The 26841-nt window shown below is 40.7% G+C and overlaps 1 protein-coding gene across 1 annotated transcript; it reads left to right on the top strand.

Moving 5' to 3' along the window:
• Positions 1-364: 364 nt before the first annotated feature.
• Positions 365-26621, top strand: RNF20 (ring finger protein 20). The gene is made up of 20 exons (XM_041763844.1): positions 365-505; positions 1652-1806; positions 6570-6737; positions 6857-7004; positions 7159-7341; positions 12114-12232; positions 14028-14174; positions 14352-14429; positions 14625-14744; positions 16279-16458; positions 17410-17545; positions 17876-17997; positions 18118-18488; positions 19688-19805; positions 20413-20562; positions 22610-22822; positions 23668-23793; positions 23951-24091; positions 25177-25278; positions 25504-26621. Exons 2-20 carry the CDS (start codon positions 1678-1680, stop codon positions 25678-25680), a joined length of 2928 nt encoding a protein of 975 aa, XP_041619778.1. The 5' UTR covers positions 365-505; positions 1652-1677; the 3' UTR covers positions 25681-26621.
• The last annotated feature ends 220 nt before the right edge of the window (positions 26622-26841 follow it).

The following is a 26841-nucleotide window of genomic DNA, read 5'->3' as shown; positions in this document are numbered from 1 at the left end:
AATTCTGCACGAACCGGCTCGGAATAACCTCGGCGGGCCGTGCCGGAGGCGAGGTCCTTCCGCCCGGAGATGGACGGGACGGCCAGCCAGTCGGCAGTCAGAGCGAGTCTCCCGCGTACCCGGAAGAGGCAACGGAACCAGGCACTTTATTCCAGTACAAACACTGGGTCGCAGCAACAGTGGCCGACGAGCCGAGGAAGCCAGGGGCGCTCTCGCCCGCGACAGCGCGGAGCGGGTGCACGCTGAGGTCGGCTGCCTGGGCGTTGCTAGAGCGACGACCTCTGTTTCCGGGCGCGCGGCGCCCTCGCGGGACGTCACTTCCGCCCGGCCTCGTTGAAGCCTCTTCCTCTTTCGGTTCCCTTCTTCCTTTCCTTGGCCCCGCCTCCCGGAAGCTCCGATGGGTCCTCGCCTGCGGGTCAGGGGTGAGAAGTGGGGGCGCTGAGCGGACCCCGGCGAATAACTGCCCGAGTTCCGCTCTCCAGCGGCGCGAGGCGTTAGAGACCAGGTTAGATCTCGGCCGAGGGCGCTGCGGGACTGTGCGGGGCGTCGGGAATCTCCACCCTCCCCGGCTGCGGGGCTTCCCTCTCCTGGGCCTGCCATTGGCCGCGCGGGAGGCTGGGGGGTCCCTGCCCCCTCGCGACTCGGCTTGGGGTTGCGGCCGGAGCCTTGCCCTTCTGTGTCCTCTCTCCAGGCGAGGTCCGACTCGGGTTACTGCCGCCGCTAAGCCCCCTTTTCCTGGAGCTTGGCTCGGAAGCGGGGTAGTGTGTCGTCCCGGTGATGGCAGGGCCGCTTTCTAAAGCAGCGAGGTGCCTTAGCATCCATTTCTCCTCCTCTGAGCTCCGAGACCCCGGGAGGCAGTTTGGGCAGAGTATTTGTTCGCCTCCCCTGTTGCTGTGAGGACACTGAAGCTCTTGTGGAAGTCCTTCCAGGCAACACGGCTCCCTGAGAGGTAGAATTGTGATTCACGCTCAGGTCTGGGCTCCCTAGGGTTGCACCGACATCATGAGGAGCGCGTTTGGCGATAGGGAGGAAACTGCAGATACAAGAAAAGGGAGCTGGTATTTCTGAGTGTGTGCTTCGTGTGCGGCGTTATGCTTAAGTCCTCTCTGTACTAACTCATCCTTTGAAAGGGGCACGGTCATAATACACTCTTATGCCTGGTATAGGAGACTGAGCCCCAGTGATGCTACACGGCTTGTTCAGTGTTAATGATTCAGTGGACACTTCTCAGGTCTCTTTCAGCTCTGTGTTGTTCCCCTCCCCCCCCCCCCCCAACACAATAGATTTGGTTCCTGTCGTATTCAAACTATTATTCTGATTCTGGCATTTCAGGAAGTGAGATTTCTCTTTTTTCTTAGGCTCTTCATTCTTTGCCCATTGTCCCATTTGTCTTACTCCTTAGCAGCATCCTGTTTAGAAATTAGTAGTTGCGTAGATTCAGCCCTGACTCTTAACTCCACACTTCACTTTTTTCTTTCCAGGAGGAATATGGGGATTGTATTCCTTGGTATGAAGTTCATGGATTTAGGTTAAGAGGCTGGCCAGAAAACTTGCTAGTTTTTACTTTGTAAGCGATCTCTTTATTGTTGCTCTTCTTTCATGTCTTACCTAAGTTTCTGTTTTTTTTTTTTTTTTTCTCCCCCCTCTCCAGGAAGACAGCTATCATCTGGAGCCAAGATGTCAGGAATTGGAAATAAAAGAGCAGCTGGAGAGCCTGGCACATCCGTGCCTCCGGAGAAGAAGACAGCCGTTGAAGATTCAGGGACCACAGTGGAGACAATTAAGCTTGGAGGTGTCTCCTCCACGGTATGTGGAAACAGTTCTATGAGAGCGTGCTTTTCTTTTCTCAATTACAAGCCGAAAGTAAGAATTTATGGAAGCCTTCTGGCCTAAGAAAAATTTATTTGAAAAGAGGGAAATAAAACAGGCAAAAGTAGGTGAAATGATGTGGTCAGTTCTGAAAAGAGTACATTGACATTTGATCTTTATTTTCAAAAGTATGCTTCTGATCTCTGGAGAGTGTGGTGCCTGATACACATTGATTATAGGCATTTAACAGTGGGAAACTGTACGGTCATTTTTCATTCACTGAAAGTTAGGTGCTAGGTACTAAGAGGCGGTATTCCAAAATCACTGAGAGAGTTGTGGTGGGTCACAGTCTGAGGCCAGACTGCCGGGAATTCACTCTCAGCACTAACACTTTCTAGCTGCATGGCTTATCCTCCCTGTGCCTCTTCTCCATGTCTATAAAATTTAATATGGTACCTACTTCATTGGGTTGTTGAGATGATAAAATGAAAGAGCCCCTGTTAAGGGTCGAAATGTTACCTTTAATATGGTAAGTACTCTTCCATGTATGTGAGCTATTAATAATAATTATTGGGCTTGGTATTATGACTATCATGGTGAATAAGATAGGTACTGTCCTTGCTATTATGGAGTTGACAGATTCATTAGACTGTTCTACACCAGAAGCTTAGAGTAATGTTATATGTCCATCAGAAGTTCACTATAATAAGTGTGAATCTAGATTAGGAGTCTGTATTCTGAAACTCAGCCATGGGGATATGGTGTTAAAATGCTACATTTGTATAGCTTATGAAACCACATCTCTTCCTTATTTGAATTAGGCTCAAGATGAAGGAGAAAATGGGAACATTCAGAGTAAATAGTTGATGAAGTGTCATTTCTGAGTCTGTCAGGGGTTAAACTACTCTGTACTGCTGCCAGGAGGTGATTTTGTCTTAACACTGAATCGCGTTATGCATCCCAAGGACATTTGCTAATTCAGTAAATATAAATATTTGTTGAACATCTGTTATTTCTAAATACTATGCTTTACACTGAAGACAACCCCTGGACTTCAGTTTAAGATGGCACTGCCAAGAGACCAGACTGTTCTAATATTTATGAGTGGGAGATGTGATGTTCATAGGGATAAATAGCCATAGGCTCTAAGGGAAGCAGACAGGATTCATCCCAGTTTGGACATTACCCACAAGTCATTAGAAGGTCTTAAGCAGGAGAGTAACATGCTCTGACTTCTGCTTGGAGAATAGATTGGAGAGGAGCAAGATTTAGAAGTTGAAACGTTAGCAAAATTGTTCCCTTGTTCCTTTGCCCTCTTCTCCTTCCCATTATGGGTGGGGAGTTGGGACATATCTCCACTGATTCCTACCCCAGTTGGTTGAAGGTTGCCTTTATAGGCAATATCTCTTCTTCTTCTGCACTTCAAGGTTGCTGTAGTGAGCCAGCTGAGATTGTGGAATAAAAGTTGAAAAGATTCCAGGTGGCTTGAGGTGGGAACACTGCCTGTATGAATGGAGCTGTCCACCACGGCTGTGCTGAAGTCTGGGAGACTGACAGGACATGGCATGGGGAACAAAAGTGTCCACTACAGGAGACTGTTGCAGTAATCTTTTTTATTTATTTATTTATTATTATTTTTTTTATTGGAGTTCAATTTGCCAACACATTGCAGTAATCTTGATGAGGCATCATATTTGCATGGGTCACCGTGGAGGTAGTGTTGACAAGATTTGCTAATGGAGTGGATGAAGTTTATGAAATCCCCAAATTTGGAAGTATAGACTGTCCACTGAGCTAGGGAGAAGTAGGAGAGGAGCATACTTTTTTGGGAAGCTGTGGAGGATGAATCAGGAATTTGATTTTTGATATGCAAGTTTGGGATACTTATTAAACATCTGAGTGGGTAGGTGGTTGGATACTATAATCTGCAGTCTGAGGAGAGGTCGGGGTAACGCTGTACATTTGGAAGGAGGTATTTAAATCCATGAGACTAGAGGCTCTAAGGGAGTGTAGATACGGAAGAGGTTTGATTGAGAACAGAACCCTGAAGTGCTGTGATGTTTTCCTTTCAAGGAGATGCAAAGAGACTAACCCAAAGAGACAGAAAATGAAGTAGATGGAGAAGAAGAGTGACTGGGGGCCCAGAAGTCAAATGAAGAGAGTTTCAGGAAGGAGTTGTTTAGGTGCTGCTGATGGTTTGAGTAGGGGGAGCACTGAGACATTTGGTTTAGCAGTGGAAGGTTCTCAGGAGCCTGGATAACTGTGTTTATTGGAGTGGTAGTGCTAGAAGTCTGATTGGAGTGAGCTGAAGAGAATAGGAGAGGAGAGGAATTAGAGAAAAGAGGGTAGAGACCATGCTTTGCAGGAGTATTGATGACTTTGTCTTTGCAAGACAAAGAAATGGGGCATAAGCCAGAGGGAAATGTGGGGTTTAGGGAAAGTGGTTTTGTTTTGTTTTTAAGATAGGAGCTATTACAGCAGGTTGATTGAAATGATTTGGTAGAGATGATAAAGCTGATGAGGTAGTAGAAAGAGGAGATGGTTGCTGGTGTGAATTCCATGAATAGGGGAGAGAGCGTGGCATGTAACATACAAGTGGGGAATTGGTTTTAACTGGGAGCAGGGGCAGTTGATCCATAGCAACAAAGAGGAACACAGTGATATGAGTTCAGTTGTAGGTAGGTCAGTAGTTGCAGTTATGAGAGATAGATGTGGACATTCTCTCCTGATTGCTTCTATTTCTTTTTCAGTGAAATCAGAGGCGACTCATCTGAGAGTGAGGATGGGGGAGGAAGTGTTGGAGGTTTGAAGAGACAGGAGAAGGTATGAAGTAGTCATCTTGAAGAGGGAATGGACTAGAGAGATCGAGTATTGTTGCTGGGCAGCACTGAGGACCTATCTGACTCTGATCATGAGATAAAGTGAGCCCAGGCAGCACAGTACTTTGTTTTGTGGTCACATTCAGCTGCATGGATGTAGGCCTGGAGTAGTGGAGAGTTGGATGATACCAGGGGTGGGGTTTTTACCAGGTAGGTGTGGAGAAGGAACAAGGACGGAAGAGGTTCTAAAAGGAGATGATTATGACTGATCATGGAATTCAAGTTCAAGAAAGAAAGGGAGTGAGGAAGTGAGAGGAGTGAAGGATGGGAAAGATAGAGGACCAATGGATTGTAGATGCTGGAGAAAGTGAAGAATTGGAGTAATCAGGGAACTAGAGAGAGTGAGCTGGAAAAGTAGGTGGTAATTGTGGGAAATGGGGTGTTTGAAATTCAGCTTATAGAGAGCATACATGTACAGCTCAGGCTAAGTATAAGAATAACAGAGTTTGGTGGCTGAGGGAGGTAGAGGACAAGATCATTGGAGGAAAGGAAGTCAACGACTTGATTTGAGATACAGGAAAGATCATCTATATGGGAATTGTAATCCGTAAGAACCGTGATAGTAGTAGCATTGGAGAGTGATAAGCTAGGTACCAAATCTTAAGGAAACGTGGGGAAGTGATCGGCACATTTATAGACCAGTGCAGGAAGGCAGGGTGGCAGGAGGATGCCTGCCTGTTTCCGGCCCAGGGCAGTGCTGGAGAAATGTGCAGGGAAACTGTATTCTCATACTGGTTTCAGTTAGAGCAAGAAGGGGAAAGGAGGGCTCAGAGAAGAGGTTAAGGATATCTTTTATTAATGGTATTAATAACTATACGTTTGGAAAACTATTGACTAATTTGGCATATCAAGTGTTTTAACCAAAATGGAAGAAGGAGAATAAAAGCAAAACAGGACATTGGTGCTCTAATAAACAGTGCTTACTTTAAAATATTCATGAACTTCGAGGTAAAGTAAAAGTGTAATCCTTTCCAATCCTTTGTTTCTGTGCCAGGGATCTCCCTCCCTGACCTCTACCTCCCAACTTGTCCTAGGGAAGTAGTTAGGGAGAAAAGTTAAAGATACTGAGAGAGGTGTGGAATTACTGATGGAGTGATATTTTTGCAGAAACAGAAGGGAATGAGAACCTGAGCACAAGTTGAGGTCAAGTATGGAAGATAGTGGAGATAGAAGGGATTGACAAGGAAAAAGGAGAGAATTAAAATTCTGGAAGATCTAGATGAGGATTGATATATGGGGATAAGGGCACAAGGTATCTGGAAAGATAAGATTTTATTCAAGGAATTTAAGATCTCAGTTGTGACAGAGTTACAGATAATGACAGAAGTCCAAGACATAGCCTTTGAAATGTGTGGCTGAAGCACAGTGGGGGAGATACTCACTAGAGTTAAGGAATTCAGAATGCAGCGTAGCTGCTAGAGGATTCGATGGTCTGTCCACATGTGTTCATGTCCACATGTGTATTGCGCTCACTGCATATGTTGGCAGGCACTGGGGCATAGAAGGGCCCAGGTGCCGAGGTTCTTGATTGAGTGAAGGGCAGTGCCATGGAGATGGGTGGCAGCGTTGATCAGGGTGGAAGGTGCTCTGGCTGGACAGTGGAGCCTCACAGGACTTCGTGGATGTCCATGAGAAAGAACAGTGAGATGGGCAAGGTCCAAGTCCTAGTATATGAGTGACATTCTCACTTCCCATCATTGCACATTCTTTCCTTTTCTTCTTTGTTCCTACTTCTTATCCAATGATTTGTTGTAAGATTTTTTAAAAAAAATGAACAGCTTTAGTCATAGGCAATAACAAATTAATGTGACCTTGTTGAATTTAACAGCTGATTTGCCTGATTTCTTTGGGGAGACTAATAAAATTGGTTTCCCGGGGCAGGAGGAGCTAGACATTCGAACACTGCAGACCAAAAATCGCAAGCTGGCAGAGATGCTGGATCAACGGCAGGCCATCGAAGATGAACTCCGTGAGCACATTGAAAAACTGGAGCGAAGACAGGCCACTGATGATGCCTCACTGCTGATCGTCAACCGGTACTGGAGTCAGGTAGCTGCCTCGTTCATTTGCTCAGGTTTTTATTTGAGCATTTTTGTTCTCAGCACTCTCTTCATTTCTCAAGTTGTGTTCTTTTGGTTTTTCATAAATGTTGTACCCACCCTTCTCAGTTTGATGAAAACATCCGTATCATCCTTAAACGGTACGACCTGGAGCAGGGCTTGGGAGATCTCCTCACAGAAAGGAAAGCCCTTGTCGTGCCTGAACCAGAGCCGGACTCTGATAGCAATCAGGAACGGAAAGATGACCGAGAGAGAGGTGAGTATTTGTAGTGGATCTACCACCACATGCTGTGTGGGTGTTGGAAGTAGAGCTTTGCTTTCAGGATTTCCATTTGAGGCAAGAAAGAAGACTTTGGTATTTCCAGTTTTATCATGTTGACAGCTTCTTTTTTTCCCCTCTGTGTCCTCAGGGGAAGGGCAAGAGCCAGCTTTCTCTTTCCTTGCTACTTTGGCCAGCAGTTCCAGTGAAGAAATGGAATCTCAGCTGCAGGAGCGAGTGGAGTCCTCCCGCCGAGCTGTGTCCCAGATCGTGACTGTCTATGATAAATTACAAGAGAAAGTGGAGCTGTTATCGCGCAAACTAAATAGTGGAGGTGAGGCAAGAACCAGGAGACTGAGAGAACGGGGAAAAATAAGAGCTCACCTTTGTATGCCGATTTATAGTTTGCAGACTTAACGTATTTATTTTTGATTAAATTCCTTGCAATCTAATTTCCAGTATTACTAGTAATACCTGTAATGTCGTCGTTATGGCATGTTAGTATTTTCCAAGTGTTTCATATTTTGAGGCACACGATAGTCCTGTAAGAAGCTGAGGAAAGCCTAATTCTGAGGAAAGCCCCATTCTATTTATTAAACACTTTTATAAGTAGCAAAATAAATTTTATTATTTAAGGAATAACTGTTTCTGGACATTTGTGTAGTATTGGCCATTGATTTATTTATTAGTGATAATATTTTATTTTAAATATTGGTAATTATTTAAAAAATTTTGTTGGTTAGATACTGAACTTTAATTTCAAAGAGTCAGTTTTTTAAAGATTTATTTATTTTAAAGATTTATTTATTTGAGGGAGAGTGAGTGAGTGAGTGAGAGAGCACAAGCAGGGGGGTGGGGCAGAGGGAGACACAGGCTCCCCCCTGAGCAGGGAACCTGACATGGGGCTCAATTCCAGGACCCTGGGATCATCACCTGATCTGAAGACATGCTTAACCGACTGAGCCACCCAGGCACCCCTAAAGAAAATTATTTATTCAAGAGATAGAGTCTGAGAGGTGGGTGGAAGGGCAGAGGAAGAGGGAGTGAGACAATCTTAAGCAGGCTCCATGCCCATTGTGGAGCCTGACTGGGGGTTTGATGTCATCACCGTGAGATCATGACTTGAGTCAAAATCAAGAGTCAGATACCCAGGCATGCCCAAAGAGTCAGTTTTAATATGTTCTTGTTTTTGTTTGTTTGTTTGTTTTTCTCTTATCTCTAATATTTTCAAAAAGAGATGGCTCAGGTTTTAGAGCTGTTGAATGATTTCTGTTTACAAAGATAAAAGAGGGGAGGCTGGGTAGCTTAGGTGGTTAATCGTCCGACTCTTGATTTCTGCTCAGGTCATGATCTCGGGGTCATGAGGTGGAACTCTGTGTTGGGGTCCGCCCTGGGCATGGAGCCTGCTTTAAGATTCTCTCACTTCCTCTCCCTCTGCCCCTCCCTCTTCACACAAAAAAATAAAAAGATAAAATATTATATGGATGGAGAAGTGTCTATTTGAAGTAGTTATGTTACTAGTCAGTGTTAATGGGGAACCTTAGAGATGTATAATATAGTAAAGTATTTGTGCAGTGAAGTTGCATTTTAAATGCCCCAATTTCACATTTTTAATAATCACGGTCTAGTTGTAATATCGTAATTTCTCTGATTGCTATTAAGATATTTAACCTTTCAGGGTGCCTGGCTGGCTCAGTCAGTTGAACATGTGACTTTTGATCTCAGGGTTGTGAGATCAAGCCCCACATTGGGGATGGAGCCTACTAAAAAAAAAAAAAAAAAAAAGATTAATCTTTTATTTCTGAAAGTAATACAGAGAATGTAATGAACCATTGGATGAGCAAATAAGAATTTTATTACTCTAATTTTCTTTAAGGATACTTGGGCTAAATTATCAACAGAATTAAAAAATGAGAGATGTAAAAGACTTGTGCGTATTTGATGGGAAATGGTTTCTTTTGCTTTTCTATAAATGTATTTGTGTATTTAATTATTTGGATAACAGTTTTAGAATATACAGATCAAAAACATTTAAGAGTAGACTACAAAAGTTCTCCCCTTTCACTTCTCAAAGATAATCATTGTAAGCAGGTTATAGTACAAAGCTTCGTGTCCTCCTAGACATTTGTATTCCTATATTACATCCACTTGTGAGTTCCAGTTAAACTCTGTCCCCTGATGTAGTGCTGTGGCTCACTCTTCTTTGTTTCTCCAGTGTCTAGCACTGTATCCGGTATCTAGTGTGTGCTTAGTTAATAGTGAATAAGTGGCTATAAATCACCTAATATAAACTGAGCTGGGTGTTCCTTCTTTTTCCCTTGGCTATACTTGACCAGTTGGATGGTATGGTTAAATCCTAGTAATATGCCCGTGGATAAACCATATGGATTATGGTACATACCAAGTGTATATTATATGCAGATAATATGCCATGTGCAGAGGTTATGCCAGTGTTAAAACTTGATTTTATAAATGAAAGTCAAGTAAAAAAAAATGGCTATATTTTAAAAGGAACTAAAATGATTAGCATACTAAACAGTATTTTAAAATTATTTTTGATGGCATACATTTTAAGGTTAGAGTTTAAGTTAAAAAATAAAATAAGTGGGACGGACGCCTGGGTGGCTCAGTGGTTGAGCATCTGCCTTTAGCTCAGGGCATGACCCTGGGATCCGGATTGAGTCCCACATTCGGCTTCTTGCAGGGAGCCTGCTTCTCCCTCTGCCTCTGTCTCTGCTTCTCTCTCTGTCTCATGAGTAAATACATAAAATCTTAAAAAAAAAAGTTATAAATCGCTGAGCTATTATTTATAGCATAAAAGGCAATTGCTGTTGATAAGCTGAACTTGCGAAGAGATAAAGATCTATAAAGTATGAATTGTAGCATCAAATATACTTTTTTGGCAGTTCATTTTTTTCCCCATGTTTATTTTATTTATTTGTTATTATTACTATTTTTAAAGATTTTATTTATTCATGAGAGACACAGAGAGAGAAAGAGAGAGAGAGGCAGAGACACAGGCAGAGGGAGAAGCAGGCTCCATGCAGGGAGCCCAACATGGGACTCGATCCCGGGTCTCCAGGATCATGCCCTGGGCTGAAGGCGGTGCTAAACCGCTGCGCCACCCATGCTGCCCCCCCATGTTTATTTTATCTTTGGTTCAAAAGAATTGTATTTATCAGCTTATTAATTCACTATTTATTGAGCTCTTACTGTAGTCTAGGCTTTGTTCTGAGTATCTCAAGATATCAAAAGGACTGAAATTCAGCTCCTCGTTCTTAGCTTGGATTATGAACCAGAAGCTTTGAGAACTTTCAGAGCATATGTTTTTTGACCGTGCTCATGGGTATTCTTATTTAGTAGGTGTGGGATGGATCCTAGGGAAGTGTCTAATCTTAAAAGTTCCACAAGTGATTCTGTAGGCAGTCCTGGTTGAAAACCACAAAACCCGCCACATGACCATCCTGTTCTGTATGGTGTTTGAGTGATGCCAGGGGGGTAGTAGGAGAGACCATAATTTTTCCTCCTGGTAACTGTCTCTACAGGGCATTATTATATATCCTGAGAGTATCTTGTTTCACTTGCTAACATTTGGATTTGAGCTATTATATTTGTCACTCTAATTTGAAACATATTAACTTATTGTAATAAGGTCTGTAAGTTTATCTACTTTCTTTGTAAATTGTAGTGTACATTTTGGCTTTTGAGCTTCAGGCGTGCCCCTTGCATCCTATTCTAGAACATGTTAAATAATTCTAGGCTCTTATGTTTACTCTTCCATTATTTTATTTTATTTTATTTTATTTTATTTTATTTTATTTTATTATTTTATTTTATTTTATTTTATTTTATTTTATTTATTTTATTTTATTTTATTATTTTATTTTATTTTATTTTATTTTATTTATTTTATTTTATTTTATTATTTTATTTTATTTTATTTTATTATTTTATTTTATTTTATTTTATTTATTTTATTTTATTTTATATTTTATTATTTTATTTTATTTTATTTTATTTATTTTATTTTTTATTATTTTATTTTATTTTTTTATTTTATTATTTTATTTTATTTTATTTTATTTTATTTTTTATTATTTTATTTTATTTATTTTATTTTATTTTATTTTATTTTATTTTATTTTATTTATTTATTTATTTTTTAAATCTTTATATATCAGTCATCACTCTAAACATTTATTTATTTATTTTTTATTTATTTATGATAGTCACGGAGAGAGAGAGAGAGGCAGAGACATAGGCAGAGGGAGAAGCAGGCTCCATGCACCGGGAGCCCGACGTGGAATTCGATCCCGGGTCTCCAGGATCGCGCCCTGGGCCAAAGGCAGGCGCCAAACTGCTGCGCCACCCAGGGGTCCCTTCTTCCATGATTTTAGAGGTGCTCATTTGTACAAGGAAATTTCTGCTCTCTGCCCTCCCCTTCTTTGTGTCAACAGAGAGACGTTTCATGTTGGTGTTAATGAATAATAGGATTTGTGATAGCCTTATGAAATAGAATTTTATTGTTATGAAGTCTAACACTGATGAGAGATCCTCTATCTTGTCTACAGTTGTAAAATGTAGTTTTTTTGGTGATTCTGTCTTTTCCAAATAAAGTTAAAGAATCTCTATTTCTCTTCTCATGGCATTTTGACTTTATAGAAAGGAATGGGAGGTAAGTGACCTTGGCTCTGTGTCATCTTCTACTGAAGCACCAGAATGGCTTATTTCCTTAGGCAAGTCATTTAAGGTCTGGGTACTTTTTTTTTTTTTTTTTAAGATTTTATTTATTTATTCATGAGAGACACACAGGCAGACACAGGCAGAGGGAGAAGCAGGCTCCATGCAGGGAGCCTGACGTGGGACTCGATCTCAGGTCTCCAGGATCATGCCGTGGGCCAAAGGCAGGCGCCGAACCGCTGAGCCACTCGGGCTGCCCAAGTTCTGGGTACTTAATCAGTCATTTGAGGATAATAACAACCAGCCTACTTCTTGAAGGTTTTCAGGAAAATAAAGTGAGATAGCATGTTAACATTTTGGTGGGATGCATAGTTTTAAAATTTGACACTATAGATGCTAAACTAAAGTGCAGTTCTTCTCCCTCAGATAATCTGATAGTGGAAGAGGCGGTGCAGGAGCTGAATTCCTTCCTTGCACAGGAGAATATGAGGCTCCAGGAATTGACAGACCTCCTTCAGGAGAAGCATCGCACCATGTCTCAGGAGGTACTTAACCCGAAAGGAGAGAGAGTACTTCTCAGTGGCCTGTGGCAGACATTGACTCAGAATTTTGAGTACTTTGAAGGTCATCTGTCTGTAGAATGCCTATTTTTATATTGAAAAGCATGCAGAAAAAAAAAGAAAGGAAAAAAAAAATATGCAGGGCAGGCTCAAGTGACCAGTTCTGAGCAATCAAAATCTGAGGAAAGGTTAAGGAAAAAAAATAATCACATGTTTCTTCTAGACGTGTGCCTCTGTTAAACAGACACTTGATGATATTAGTTTTTAGGAAGAAATACCATCATATGGGGTTTTGTGAAACAACACAGCAATCCCCCCAATAATGAATTCCCCCAAATATAAAATATCGTGTACAATGTTATGAGGAATGGGTTGGTAGAAATTTATCTTTAATGGGCAGTAGGAAGTACTGTTGATCACAGCCTGGGAACTTGAGGAATATGGGTTTTCAATCCAGACTTGGGTGGAAATAGTGCCATGACCAAACCATGTCAGGATTTGGGTATTTATTTATTTATACACAGTGATTGAGATAAAGTGATAATAGCCCTTTAAGATTTTTTTTGACATTCCTGATTATTGTTTCAGTTTAGTTCAAAGGATATTGTGCTGAAATTTGACATACTTTAGTTTGGCCACCCATGCCAAACTTGTGCTTATTATTAGTAAGTTAGTAGTTACCATCTATTTAGTGCCTAGCACTTAAGTACTTTGAGTATTATCTCTAATGGTTAAACAATTCCCATCTTACTGCTAAGAGAACAAAATCAGGGAGGTTGATGAGTGGTCTGAACCCACAGCCAGAAGGTGATCAAACTTTGATTTGGATGTAGGTCTGTTTTAGTTCAAAGCCATGTTCTTCACCATGCCATTGTTTTGTAAACTCCAATGCCAAGGTCCATGCTGGGTGTTCTTATGAGAATCGTCTGGGAAGTTCATTAACACATGTGGATTCTTATAAGCCTTATAAAGGGTTAGAGTAAAGCAGTGCTTATAAATAGATTGGAGTGTAGTAGAAAAACAGAAGAACTGCTGTCATGTTGGAGACATAAACTAGGTGCCACCAAAATGGGAAGGTTCATCTCTACTGGCCCTTTCCCAATCCTCATGTAACATTACGAAGCTGGAGAGTGATGTTGCTTTGCTCAACTGAGCTGATGTCCATTGTGGCTTTTGTGGCTGGCTGCTGATGTGGCCTGTCCATTGGGTGGAAACTCACCTTCGGTTGTCCACTAGAACGCCTGCATGTTGTCGCCTCCAGCGTGGCAGTTTGAGTGTGGTTGGGCTTCATACATGGCAGCTGGTTTCTTCAAGAGAATGAATGTCTCAAGAACTTCAGGCAGAGTCTGCATGGCCTTTCAGACATGGCCTCAAAGTTACATAGCATCATTTCTATTGGGTCACTAAAGTTGACCCAGATTTAAGAGGAGGGGACTGTGCCATCACCTCTTGATGGGAGGACTATCACAGATTTTTGGAACCATTTTTTAAAACCAACAAAGGGTAAGTATAGATTAATGTGAACATGTAATAGTTTTGTAATTAAAGTTTTCATGATTGTAACTGACCCAGAAAGGTTAAAAATATCTGATTTCATTTTTATACTCATGCATTGGGAAGAAGGTGAAGGAGCTTCTATTTAAATTTTGCTTACAATGATCCATAAGCGAGGATTAATTTTGTGAAATTTGAGATGTAAGATAGTGATGGAAGGTATTGCTTTTCTGACTCCGTATTTTTTTGGCTTTCTCTTTCTGGATGCCTTGTCTTTGGGATATAGTTCTCCAAGTTACAGAGTAAAGTAGAGACAGCCGAGTCGCGAGTGTCTGTCCTAGAGTCCATGATCGATGACCTGCAGTGGGATATTGACAAAATTCGAAAGAGGGAACAACGACTCAACCGACACTTAGCAGAAGTTCTCGAACGGGCAAGTGCTGTTTCATTCAGAGCTTAGGGACTAAGATCACTTTTAAGGAATCTGCTCAGAAAGGGTGGACTTGGGTAGTAGTACCTGGGGACAAAATGGACTCTTTAAAAGTACTTTGGTGATCAGACTGAAATCTTAGGGCCTCTTCTCACTAAAGAATCTTTTTCCTTGCTGTAGGTGAATTCGAAAGGTTATAAGGTCTATGGAGCCGGGAGCAGTCTCTATGGTGGCACAATCACTATCAATGCCCGGAAGGTAAAATCGGTGACTCCCTTGGGACACATTTTTGAACTAGTATCAGCTGTTGTGCTGTGTACTTAGGAGTTCACAAGTGGCAGAGTGGGGTTTTGATGGAAAAAGGGGTTGGTGAAGGTGGAAGCTTAGGAATGGAAGTGATTTAGAAATTCTTTTTCTTTATGCTTGTTTTGCAATTTTCCTGCTTCTCTCCAGTTTGAGGAAATGAATGCAGAGCTGGAGGAGAACAAAGAGCTGGCTCAGAACCGTCACTGTGAGCTGGAGAAACTTCGGCAAGACTTGGAGGAGGTCACTACGCAAAATGAAAAGCTGAAGGTAGGAGACACCTTTCTGAAGGGCCGTGAAATGAATCTTCTCACTGATCAACTCACACACATACCGGTCAGGCCTCATAACTTATGAGGGAAAAGAAAAATGTGAGTTTTGGGGCACCTGGGTGGCTCAGGGGTTGAGCATCTGCCTTTGGCTCAGGTCGAGGTCCTGGGATTGAGCCCCACATCAGGCTCCCCATGGGGAGCCTGCTTCTCCCTCTGCTTATGTCTCTGCCTCTCTCTTGGTGTTTCTCACAAATAAATAAATAAAATCTTTTTTTAAAAAAAAAAGTGAGGGCAGCCCAGGTGGCTCAGCAGTTTAGCGCCACCTTCAGGCCAGGGTGTGATCCCGGAGACCCGGGATCCAGTCCTACGTCAGGCTCCCTGCATGGAGCCTGCTTCTCCCTCTGCCTGTGTCTCTGTCTCCCTCTCTCTCTCTCTCTGTCTCTGTGTCTCTCATGAATAAATAAAATCTTTAAAAAAAAAAAAAGTGAGTTTTTTTGGCATACCAATTTATTTACTTAATTGTACCCTGCCTTGTTCTGGAAAGTAATTATTATAATTTTTTTTTTTTTTGGAAAGTAATTAAAACAGTCTACGAAGATGTATAGACTGAGCCAAGGTGTCCTAACTTGGAAATTGTTGAGAAAATTGAGGAGTAGGGTAAACTGGGGTGATGATCCAAAATGTATTTAAAAAAAATGTGGCTTGTATACAAGATATATGCATAGAGCACTTATACCCCATAACAGGGTCAGCTATCACATGCAGTAGTGGCAAATATGGGTCACAGAATTTGGCTCTGCAGTACCTAGACATCAAAACTGAGAAGGAAACATGATCAGTGATAGTACCTATTGGTTCTCCAACCTGCCTGTTAGAATTTTCTCTCCCCAGGTTCTTGGAGGGTAGGAAGAAAGTAGATCCTGAAAGTCTTCCTATCCCTCTTTCAGTAATAGCCACGTGTCTTTTATAATTTGATTTGTTTCTAGGTAAATACAGGAATAAAGATGTTTGAACTGTACAAACAAAACAAAACCCAACCTGAGTTAAATCGGTTAAAGTGTTTACATAATTAAAGCAAACCATTGCTTAAGAGAAGCATAACTTTTTTTGATACAATGTCAAAAGTATATTTCTCTGTGACTTCTCATAAATAGAACCAAGTTAGTGACAGGGGTCCTCAACTATGTTTTAAGAATTAAACATCTTGACAAATTTCATAAGGTTTCTCTGTGTCCCCACATCTGATAGATTTCACAGGGCTCTTCTTATTGGGTGTAAGTTGGTACATGTTGTAAAACATATCAATTAACACAGTTCTTGGGTGGAGAATACAGGTACCTGGTGTCACCTCTTAGATGGTCAGATTTAATTTGATACAGATTTTACCTAAGTGGAGGAGTGGGCAGAAATAATCCATAATCTTCATAAACCTTGTCTGAAATTACACAGACCTCATAGTGTTTAAGGTTTTATTTCCTGTCTAGCATCTAGGGCACAGACGCTAGCTTCTGATGTTTTTGGGCCCTCCTCAGGTGGAATTGCGGAGCGCGGTGGAGGAGGCAGTTAAGGAGACTCCGGAATACCGCTGTATGCAGTCACAGTTCTCCGTCCTGTACAATGAGAGCCTGCAGTTGAAAGCGCACTTGGATGAGGCTCGGACTCTGCTTCATGGCACCAGGGGGACCCACCAGCGCCAAGTTGAGCTTATTGAGGTAACACCCTTGCTTTGTCTTCTGTATATAAGCTTTTCTGCCTCATAAATTCTATAATTTTACCCTCTCATGAGCAATTATCTCTCATTCGGCAAACATGTTTAGAGTGGTCATAGGCCTTTGCTCTGCCGGTTGGTGGGCATCCTGCCATCAGAGATCAAACAGCCTCGCGGGGAGAGTAGTGTCCATTAGAATGCAGAGTGGGACAACGAGGCATACTTAAAACAGGCAATGATAAAGGAGACGGAGCATCTGATTTGACTGCAGAACCTTCCTGATACAGCTTGCCAGAGTAAAGTGTGAATCTTAAGTTCCCTGGTAGTAAACTTAAATACAGGTTTTGTATAAAAATGGGTTCACTGGTAGAAAAAATAGAAGGGCATTCCCAGCAGTGAGAGGAACAGATTTAAAAATAGCTGAGCATGGCTTGGAGCCTTCTGTGCATGGGCAAGAATAGTGGGTAGAAGCTGCCTCCCCATTTATAAGCCATTATAGTGTGTCAGGGCAAATGTAAATACTGGGGTTTTTTTTTTTGGGCAGAAACTTTTATTCATGTGTTCACTTCTGTACTTTCCATAGCCCTTAAGGTAATGTTTGTCATAGTTGGTCTTGTACTGTATGTCTGGCAAATGAATTGAATTTAATGTATCTTACCATACATATGTTTATATCCTGTTTTACCACTTAGTACTTCTAGTAAATTACAACATTCTCACAGGTAGTGGCTATTTCCCTTGTTTAATATCTTGCCAGTTCTCAAGTCAGTTTTTGTAGCTAACTGGTGCTCATTAAATGTCAACTAAATTGGAACATTGTAGAGTAATCCCTCTGAGTATTTCTTTTTTTTACTTCTTAGATCCTTACTGGTCAAAATTAGGAAACCTAGTAACAATATGATGGTGTTTCCACATTTGGATAAGAATTTTTGATTGCTTCCCTTTTTGTGTGTAGCGAGATGAAGTTAGTCTTCATAAGAAGCTGAGGACTGAAGTGATCCAGCTGGAAGATACACTGGCCCAGGTCCGCAAGGAGTATGAGATGCTGAGGATAGAATTTGAGCAGACCCTTGCTGCCAATGAGCAAGCAGGTATGATTATCCTTGCTCCACCCTGCAGTTTGCTGCACATGCTTCCCTTAAAAAGCATAATGTGGTCACCCGAATTTGTTAGTATTAAGTGGAGCTCAGATGTCTTAAAGACCCTTAAATCAAATCCTATAATTCATTTTGGTTCACAGCCTGGGTGTTTGTTTTGCAACTCAGATTAGCCAATTTTGTTTTCTTCTTCTGAGAAGGAATATGTCTTTTGGTAATTTTCCCTGTTTCTCAGAAGTCCCTGATGTGTGCTGCACTTTCTCTCCTTGTGCTTTTTTGCCCTTAATCTCAGTTCTTCATAATATTGCTATTGCTGTATTTAAGGCCCCATAAACCGGGAGATGCGTCACCTCATCAGTAGCCTCCAGAATCACAATCACCAGCTCAAAGGGGAGGTCCTAAGATATAAGCGGAAACTGAGAGAAGCCCAGTCTGACCTGAACAAGGTAACCAACCAGGAGGGGTAGAATCAGTGCTGTCTGCTGTTCCGTTTGTCAGGCTGGTCTCGAGGGAGGCGAGTGTGGTTACAGTAAGTGGTGTGCTTCTTTTCTGTCTTTGTCTCCCAGACACGTCTGCGCAGTGGCAGTGCCCTCCTACAGTCTCAGTCCAGTACTGAGGACCCAAAGGATGAGCCTGCAGAGCTGAAGCAAGATCCTGAGGACGTACCTGCCCAGTCCTCCGCATCAAAGGCATCTCAGGAGGAGGTCAATGAAATTAAGTCCAAACGGGACGAGGAAGAACGAGAACGAGAAAGGAGGGAGAAAGAGAGGGAGCGAGAAAGAGAGCGGGAGAAGGAAAAGGAGAGGGAACGAGAGAAGCAGAAACTGAAAGAGTCAGAAAAAGAAAGAGACTCTGCTAAGGATAAAGAGAAAGGGAAACATGACGATGGAAGGAAAAAGGAAGCAGAAGTTATCAAACAATTGAAGATTGAACTCAAGTAAGAGAATTTAGAGTAACTGTTTCTGACTCACAAGCTGAGGTTAGGACATCATGCACGAAATGTTTGGTTGATGGCGTGGGTTATAGAGTGTTGCAATATTTCAGGTGTAACTAAACGTACAATTAATTGTGCTCTCAATCCTTAATCAGGTGTACAATCCTTAGTACAGGTGGCTTGCACGGGCTGTTGCGTAGTCTGGGTCAGTGGTCAGGTCTCAGTAAACCCTCCTTGTGTAGGCTTGTTCTTCATGAATCCGAGTCAAGGGACAGGATGTCATGATTTAAGCGATACAAGAATTAGTGAAATTAACTGCTTGGGGATTGCTACCCTGAACTGTAATTTAAATCATATTAGGTTGAGTTTGTATCACTAGAACTTGAACAGTGTTGATTTGTTTGCCTGGCAGTTAACTAGTTTGTGTATGTATCAGATCATTTTAAGAGCTGTCTTAGGAGGTTTACCCCTGCGAGCATTGAAATGGTAAGACAATCCTGTTGGTTAATGAAACACCAGCGTGACTTCACATGCTGCCCCTTCTCTTCCTGCATAACCAGTAACTTGTCTGGGAGAACTAGTTATTTCTTGTTTCCCATTGGTTGCCTTTATTGATACTTAGATTTGAAGGACAGCTGCGCCCAGAACGTTTGAACTTCTTTGGTATATAAAAGTATAGTAAAGAGGTTTGATAAATTAGTAGATGAAGATTCAGTCTTCAGCTGATGGCTGATCACTGCACTATTGAATCTAGTTTTCTACCCTTTTTTTCTGCCATTCTTTCCTCTTGATCTCTTTAAGGTAAATGTTTTTTTCAAATGTATCAGAATCCTCTGGGTGACTTATTTAAAGTATATTCCTGGACCACATCACAGACCTGCTGAATCTCAGTTTCTAAGAGTAGGGCCCCAGAATTTTACATCTTTAATTAGGGCCACAGGCATTTATTTTTATAGCTTTATGTTAGAGAACTTAGTCTGAAGGGAGAAATAATTCCATTATCCAGCTTGCTTTTCTATAGTTTCTGAGTATATCCACAAGTCTCCCGTTGGGTCTGTGCAGAAGATTTATCTTTTAGATCTGTGATATAAGGTGTAAATGGAACTGTTGTAAACTATTTTGCTCAGTTCCAGTTTCCCTTGCTCTGATCTCCTGTGTTTTCTCATTACACCCTTCCCCTCCCCCTACTACCCTCATCATAGGAAGGCACAAGAGAGCCAAAAGGAGATGAAACTATTGCTAGATATGTACCGCTCTGCCCCAAAGGAACAGAGAGACAAAGTTCAGCTGATGGCAGCTGAGAAGAAGTCAAAGGCAGAGGTAATCTAGTCTGCCATTACCTGTCATTCTGGTTACAATCTGTATTTGTGGGATTTTCCTTCACATTTCTGAAGGATGTAGTTTCTTTCTTTATCTTTAAAGTCAGTGTTTAAAACTCAGCGGCGTTTTCTTTCCTTTCAGAGACCATCTAAAATAAAATAGATTTCTGTATTCTCCACCAGGTAGTAAGGTATTTCACAATTTCTGGGAATAGGAGTAACCTTTTCAGACTTTTTATTCCCTCTTTCCCATTAATGATTTCCCCATAAATCATTGTTACAGTGAGTTTCTTTTCTGATTACTTTTGGGAAGAATGTCTTAGTTTCTTACAATTTGGAGGCCTTAAAAAAAATGTGAGAACCACTATCCTAAAGAGAGGTACACGTGCACTTCTCACCAGTGTTCCTTATACAAGTGTGTCACGTTGGAACGAAGTGGAGTTACAACAGTGTTGTGCTGTGGTGGACCAGTATATCATTTTTCTCCCTTTCTAATTCTGTCAAGGTACTTTTGGTGTTGGGGGCCCTCCATTTGCACGTGATTAACTGATTTTTGAAGTTTTATTACGGTTTTTTCTTCTTGTATGTGTGATTCCTTACTTCTCTAGTTGGAAGATTTAAGGCAAAGACTCAAGGATCTAGAGGATAAGGAAAAAAAGGAGAACAAGAAAATGGCTGATGAGGATGCCTTGAGGAAGATCCGGGCAGTAGAAGAGCAGATAGAGTACCTGCAGAAGAAGCTGGCCATGGCCAAGCAGGTGGGGGCACACTCTCTTCATTTAGTTAGGTTTTTAAGTAAATGTTACTTGACAAGTTATTGACAGTGCAATTTTCTTTCATTCCATTTTTTTCTTTTTCATGAATACGTTTTTCTCCTATATGTACGTTCGTTTTTATATTGAAGTCTTTCATTCTTTATTATTTTGTTTTATGTATTTGTGAGGCAGGAAATTTACTTTTATTTTCAAATGGATAGCCGGTTGTTCAAACATTGTTTATTGCGGGATCTATCCTTCCTCTGCTGATCTGGAGTCGGGGATATAGTGAGTATAAATGAAAAAATATATATTATGTAAGGTTTTATGTATGTTATGATTACAAATATATGAAACTAAGAAAAAAGAACTGTAGAGATTTTTCTTCTCAGAATGAACATATTTCTTTTTTTTTTTAAGTCCCCATGAATTTTATTGATTTTCAATATTAAAGATCCCGAAAATGGAAAAGCTATGTACATAGTACACTGTGAGGAACATCTTCACTGCCTCTAAAAAATAGCAAAATGGCAAAGTGAAGGAGTTTTAGTGGTGATTTGATCATTAAGTACCTTGAGAAGAGGAACTTTATTGGAACCTGTATGCATTCTTTTTATAAAAAGTGGGCTTCGGCTTTTCTTAAATTTGGTGATTGCCAATTTTCTCTCCTTTGCTCTTTTTAAAAAAACAAAAATTCTTATGAGGAAATTGTACCTCATATGAACCTCTTAATAGGTTCTAGTAGCAGTGGAAAGGCATATGTACTCTTATATAGGATAACTCACTATCTTAAAAATATGTTAATTCTCCGTAAGTTAATGTATAAATTTAATATGATCCTAGTAAAAATACTGATTTTTGGTAGTAGGCAGACCAGTATTAAAGTACATGTGGAAGAGTAAATAAGAGTGGCCAGTAAAACTGAACAAGAAAAGCAGTAGGGTTGAGGGGTGGCCATTCCTATCAGATGTAAAAACATGAAGTTTCAGTAGATAAAATAGCTTGAGGCTAATATAGACTGTTAGGACTGAATAGAAAGTCCAGAAAGAGACCAAAGTACCTATGTGTATTTAATATGTGCCAGAGATACAGTTTAAAGTCAGTGGAGGAAAAGGAAGACTATTAAATGTGGTAGGGCAAAAAGAAACAATAATACTGGAAAAAAGTTGGGTGTATACTCAGACACTTTTATACTAGGATAATTTCCAACTGGGTTATAGCTGTAATATTAAAGAAGTTAATCCACTAAAAGAAAACAGACAAATTCTTTATAAATTTGGATGGGGGGATCTTTTTAACTGTTAATATAAGTCTAAAAAATATGAAAAGAATTGATAATTTCAACTTATGAAAGAAGCCCACAAAAATTCTACCTGGCAGAAACCACTGTTAGCAAAGCCAGAAGATAATGACAAACAGGCAAAAAATATTTCTGACTCTTAGCATAAAAGGGCTTATCTTTCTTCAAGAAAAACTCCCCAGAAATGATAGAGAAGAAAACCCAATGCCCTAATAGAAGAATAGGCAAAAGATAAGACTCGTTCACAGAAAAGGACATAGATGGCTCTTACACATCTGAAAAGATGTCCAGTCTCCTATTAACACAAAATGTAAGTTAAAAATATTTTAGATACTGTTCTTCACCCATCAGATGGTTGTGCAGTACTGTTGGAAAGTCTAGTTAAATTTGATATTTCAGTTGTGGGGAAATCATGAGAAAATGTGAAGGTTTCGTGATAGAAGTTCACTTCACCAACTGCTACTTGATCATTTTGCTAGATTATGTATGGTATGTGTAAGCTTTGTCTACTTTGTGGATACAGATCACCCAAGCATCAGACCATCAGTGCCAGTAGCTTCAGATAATAAGGGCTTCTTTTGTATTCCTAGGGCTAACCTAAGTGACAGAACTAACCTTCTTAACACTGAGTCCCTCTGTCACTAGGTTAATTTATTTCTGAATGAACACTGGGAAAATTTAGTTTCCAGTGCTCATTTCTTTGGAGCTAAAAGATTTTATTAAAACGAAGGTTCTTTCTCCTTATTTTAGGAGGAAGAGGCACTCCTCTCAGAGATGGATGTTACAGGCCAGGCCTTTGAAGACATGCAGGAGCAAAATATCCGTTTAATGCAGCAGTTGCGGGAGAAGGATGATGCAAATTTCAAGCTCATGTCTGAGCGTATCAAGTCCAATCAGATCCACAAGTTGCTCAAAGAAGAGAAGGAGGAGCTGGCTGACCAAGTTTTGACTCTAAAGACTCAGGTAATTCAAATAAAGCTTTCCAGAATTCTGTTGAAGTAGGGGGCTTTCTACGTGAAAGTATGCCTTAATGATTATGTGGCATTAAAAAATAAGAAAAAACCCTAAGAACTACATGTACCTTGTAAGCATTCTGGTAAATAAATTATACATCTCTGCAAGGGAGTACAGTGTAGCTGTTAAAACAAATATGGATCTGCTAATATGGAAGATGTTATCCTTAAGTGGTTTATTATCCCTTTTATGTTAGTAATGTGTACGTTTTGTGTATATGTGTGCTGTGTATTTTTACAAATTTCTGGGAGGCTGCATGAGAAACTGTGAGAGTGGTTACCTGATAATCTCTGGGTATTGGGATGAGAGCCTGTGGGTATGTGACTTTACTTCTTACCCTTTCATGTTAATTTCACCTTGTGTGTGAATTTCAAGAAAAAGGCTGCTTTAGAACTTCTAGCCATTCTGAAAGATACACATGGCCTTTATTGGAGCTGTAATTTTCATGGTCTAGTATGAATTGCCAGGCTTTGAGAATTAGTATGGCCGAAGGAGATGAAATTTTGTAAATGGAATTCCCTTTGCTTTTGGCAATTTGAGAGAAGAATTTTCAGTGGTTTCCTAGACTCCTGCTTGAATCATCAACAATGAATTTTTAACTTTTTTTTTTTTTTTGTATGAAAGGTGAAGTATTGTGCTGTTGCATATATTTTGAAGGGTTCATAGGTAAAGAACAGTGATGGTTTGAGATTTCTAACAGACTCTCTTTGTGGGCCTACGGATTAGCAGCACCTAGCAGTTAATTGTTTTTTTCTTTCCTGTTTGTGTTAAAAATCTGATTTTCTTTTTCAAAGGTTGATGCCCAGTTACAGGTAGTAAGGAAATTGGAAGAGAAGGAGCATCTTTTACAAAGTAACATTGGCACAGGGGAGAAGGAACTGGGTCTTAGGACTCAAGCCTTAGAGATGAATAAACGCAAGGTATGATTGCTTACACTGTAATCTAAAGTGATGATTAATCTCAGGGGAGCAAATAAGTAGGACACTGATGAAATTACAGGTTCACTTTCTTCCTTGAACCGGGTTAACATTTTGCCTCACTAGAAATAAGATGATGCTATATGTATGTCCCACCTAGGCGATGGAAGCAGCCCAGCTGGCAGATGACCTCAAAGCGCAACTGGAATTGGCTCAGAAGAAGCTACATGATTTTCAGGATGAGATCGTGGAGAACAGTGTCACCAAAGAAAAGGATATGTTTAATTTCAAACGAGCTCAGGTAAGAGCAGTTGTGTTTTTTTTGCGTTTCACCTTTTAGGTATTTTCTGGGCTCTGGAATTTTACGAAAGAGTCATTGGTCTAATGTATGTCATTTTCTACTTGATTATAATAAGTTCCTTAAGTGAAGAGACCAAGTCTGTTTTCTTCACTGCCATACCCCTAAAGCCTATCCTGATACCTAGCACCTGGTGGGCATGAAATAAATACTAATTAATTGAATGAATTGGTGAATTTGTAAAGTAGCAACATACCAAATTAGAGGATTTTAAAGTTCTGTAATTTTTCTATTTTAGGCATGTCAAATGTTTCTCAGGATAACTTTCTATCCTTATCCATACATCTGTAAATTATTATTGTTATTATTTTAAAGATTTTATTTATTTATTCAGGACAGACACAGAGAGAAGCAGAGACACAGAAGGAGAAGCAGGCTCCCTGTGGGGAGCCTGATGTGGGATTTGATCCCGGGATGGTGATTTGAGCCAAAGGCAGACGCTCAGCCACTGAACCACCCAGGCATCCCACATCTGTAAATTATTTTAATCCAATCTACCTTCAGCTTGAAAAGAATTACCTTAAAATAAAGTGGCTTATCTAGTTTTTCAACTTTTTTTTTTTTTTTTTTTTTTTAAATAAACTATTTCTGTAGAACTAGATTGACAGTAGTTAGGCGCAACTTGAGTTTGGTGATAGGGTTATGGTTTTTTGCTCTGGAACAAAAGAAGGTATTTGCCATCTGTAGTTCTCCGCATCTCTAGAAGATAATTGGATTTGGGACACCTGGGTGGTTCAGCGGTTGAGCATCTGCCTTTGGCTCAGGGTGTGGTCCTGGAGTTCTGGAATCGAGTGCCACATCAGGGTCCCTTCGTGGAGCCTGCTTCTCCCTCTGCCTATGTCTCTGCCTCTCTCTCTGTGTCTTGCATAAATAAATAAATAAAAATATTTTTAAAAAGATAATTGGATTTGAAAGGACAGAAAGTGCAAATAAAGCACAGCAGAAAGTTCCAAGTTGGAGCAATTTTTTTTTTCCTCAAAAATGGCAGGTCTAGGAGAGTATTTCTAATGTGTGCTGTGTTACCGCAGGAGGACATCTCTAGACTCCGAAGGAAGCTGGAGACCACAAAGAAACCAGACAATGTGCCCAAATGTGATGAGATCCTGATGGAGGAGATTAAGGATTACAAGGTTAGGACCACAGTGATTTCTTTGTGTGTTTTTTTTAAGTGGTCTACTAATAGACTGGGAGAATAAATGCTAAACTTCCTTACATGAAGGTAACCAGGGGATGGTTTATTTTAGTGGGGAAGTGACACTCTCATCTTAGTGCATACGGGGTTTCCTGGTTGTTTGCTTACATATGATAGCCATTTAAACCTTTACAGTTGATCAGACTCTGATTTTTTTTTTTAGGCACGCCTGACCTGTCCATGTTGCAATATGCGTAAAAAGGATGCTGTACTTACCAAGTGTTTTCATGTTTTCTGCTTTGAGTGTGTAAAGACACGCTATGACACCCGTCAGCGCAAATGTCCCAAGTGTAATGCTGCGTTTGGTGCCAATGACTTCCACCGCATCTACATTGGTTGAGCCAACCCAAGAGAAGAAGAGGGAATGGCTAGACAAGCACTTCTTCATTAACCACCAAACCTCTACCTCTTCTCTCCTTGACTGTCGCCTGCAGGGCAGTTTGTCTGTCAACTACTTTTCCTTCACAGACTTCACGTCCGGGTTCCCCTCTCTAATGGCTAGATGACTTCAGGGAAAAAGACTGGTAAAGGCAAGGCTTGGGTTTTAGAATGAATTAGAAACAAACAACTCTTATTTGTCTTCCCGCCAGCTTATTTCTTTCCTGCTTTTAGGTGTCTCAGCATTTTCTTCTTCAGGCTTACCGTATAATCTTGGACTTCCATTCCTCCTGAAGAAGTAAATTGGCATATTTGACATGGAGAAGGGAACAAAGAAGAGTGGAGGCCTCTGGCTGTGTTGGAGGGTCAGGGTGATCTTTTAGAAATAAGCTGTCTCTGGGCACAAACATTTCTTGAGTTGGGTAGTAAACTTTTTGTAAAGTTGGATTATAAAATGGTGTAATTGTGCTACCTTTTCCTGGATGGATTGAAGCCTTAATGAAATTATGTCCAGGATGATTCAGTCCATTTCCTATTTACTAACAGAGTAACTTGTCAAGGTCAGCTGGTTTCCATGTTCAAGTTATTTAAATTTTGAATGTTCCACTCATTAAAAAGTCTTTAAATTTCTTGAGGCCAGAATAATTTCCATTTCAGTAGCCCTTTTGATCTTACAATGAAATCAAGATTGGAGAGGATGGGGAACAGGACTGAGATGATGAAGAGATCTTCTGGGTACTTCAGGAACTTGATATGGGGAGGCCTCAGTGAGCTATGAATTACTCTTATCTGCCTCTCCCTGAGGATTGCTGTAATCCCTGTTTTCTGGAAGATTCCCTGTAATGTTTCTGTAGGACTTTATACTCCACCATCTTCAATTAAAGCAGGAATCAGTTTGTTTTAGTGTTTGTGTTTTTCTTGGGCAGCAAGTGGTTTGGGTTTGGATTTTTACTGTTTATGGTGCTTGGCTAGGAGAGCTGGTTGTCCAGCATCGGGGGAATGCAGCCTGTGGAATGTTGTGGAAGAAACCACTAGTCCCATGGGATTTATGGGAACTTCCTCTAGCTGAGAACAGCAGAGAGCCCCTTGTCCCAACTAGTTTGAAGTCCCAGCAACAGAGAGA

This window comes from Vulpes lagopus, chromosome 7, assembly GCF_018345385.1.
Source record: "Vulpes lagopus strain Blue_001 chromosome 7, ASM1834538v1, whole genome shotgun sequence".
Taxonomy (NCBI): Eukaryota; Metazoa; Chordata; class Mammalia; order Carnivora; family Canidae; genus Vulpes; species Vulpes lagopus.
Note: the sequence above shows the minus strand (reverse complement) of the source record. Positions and strands in the feature narration are given on the sequence as shown.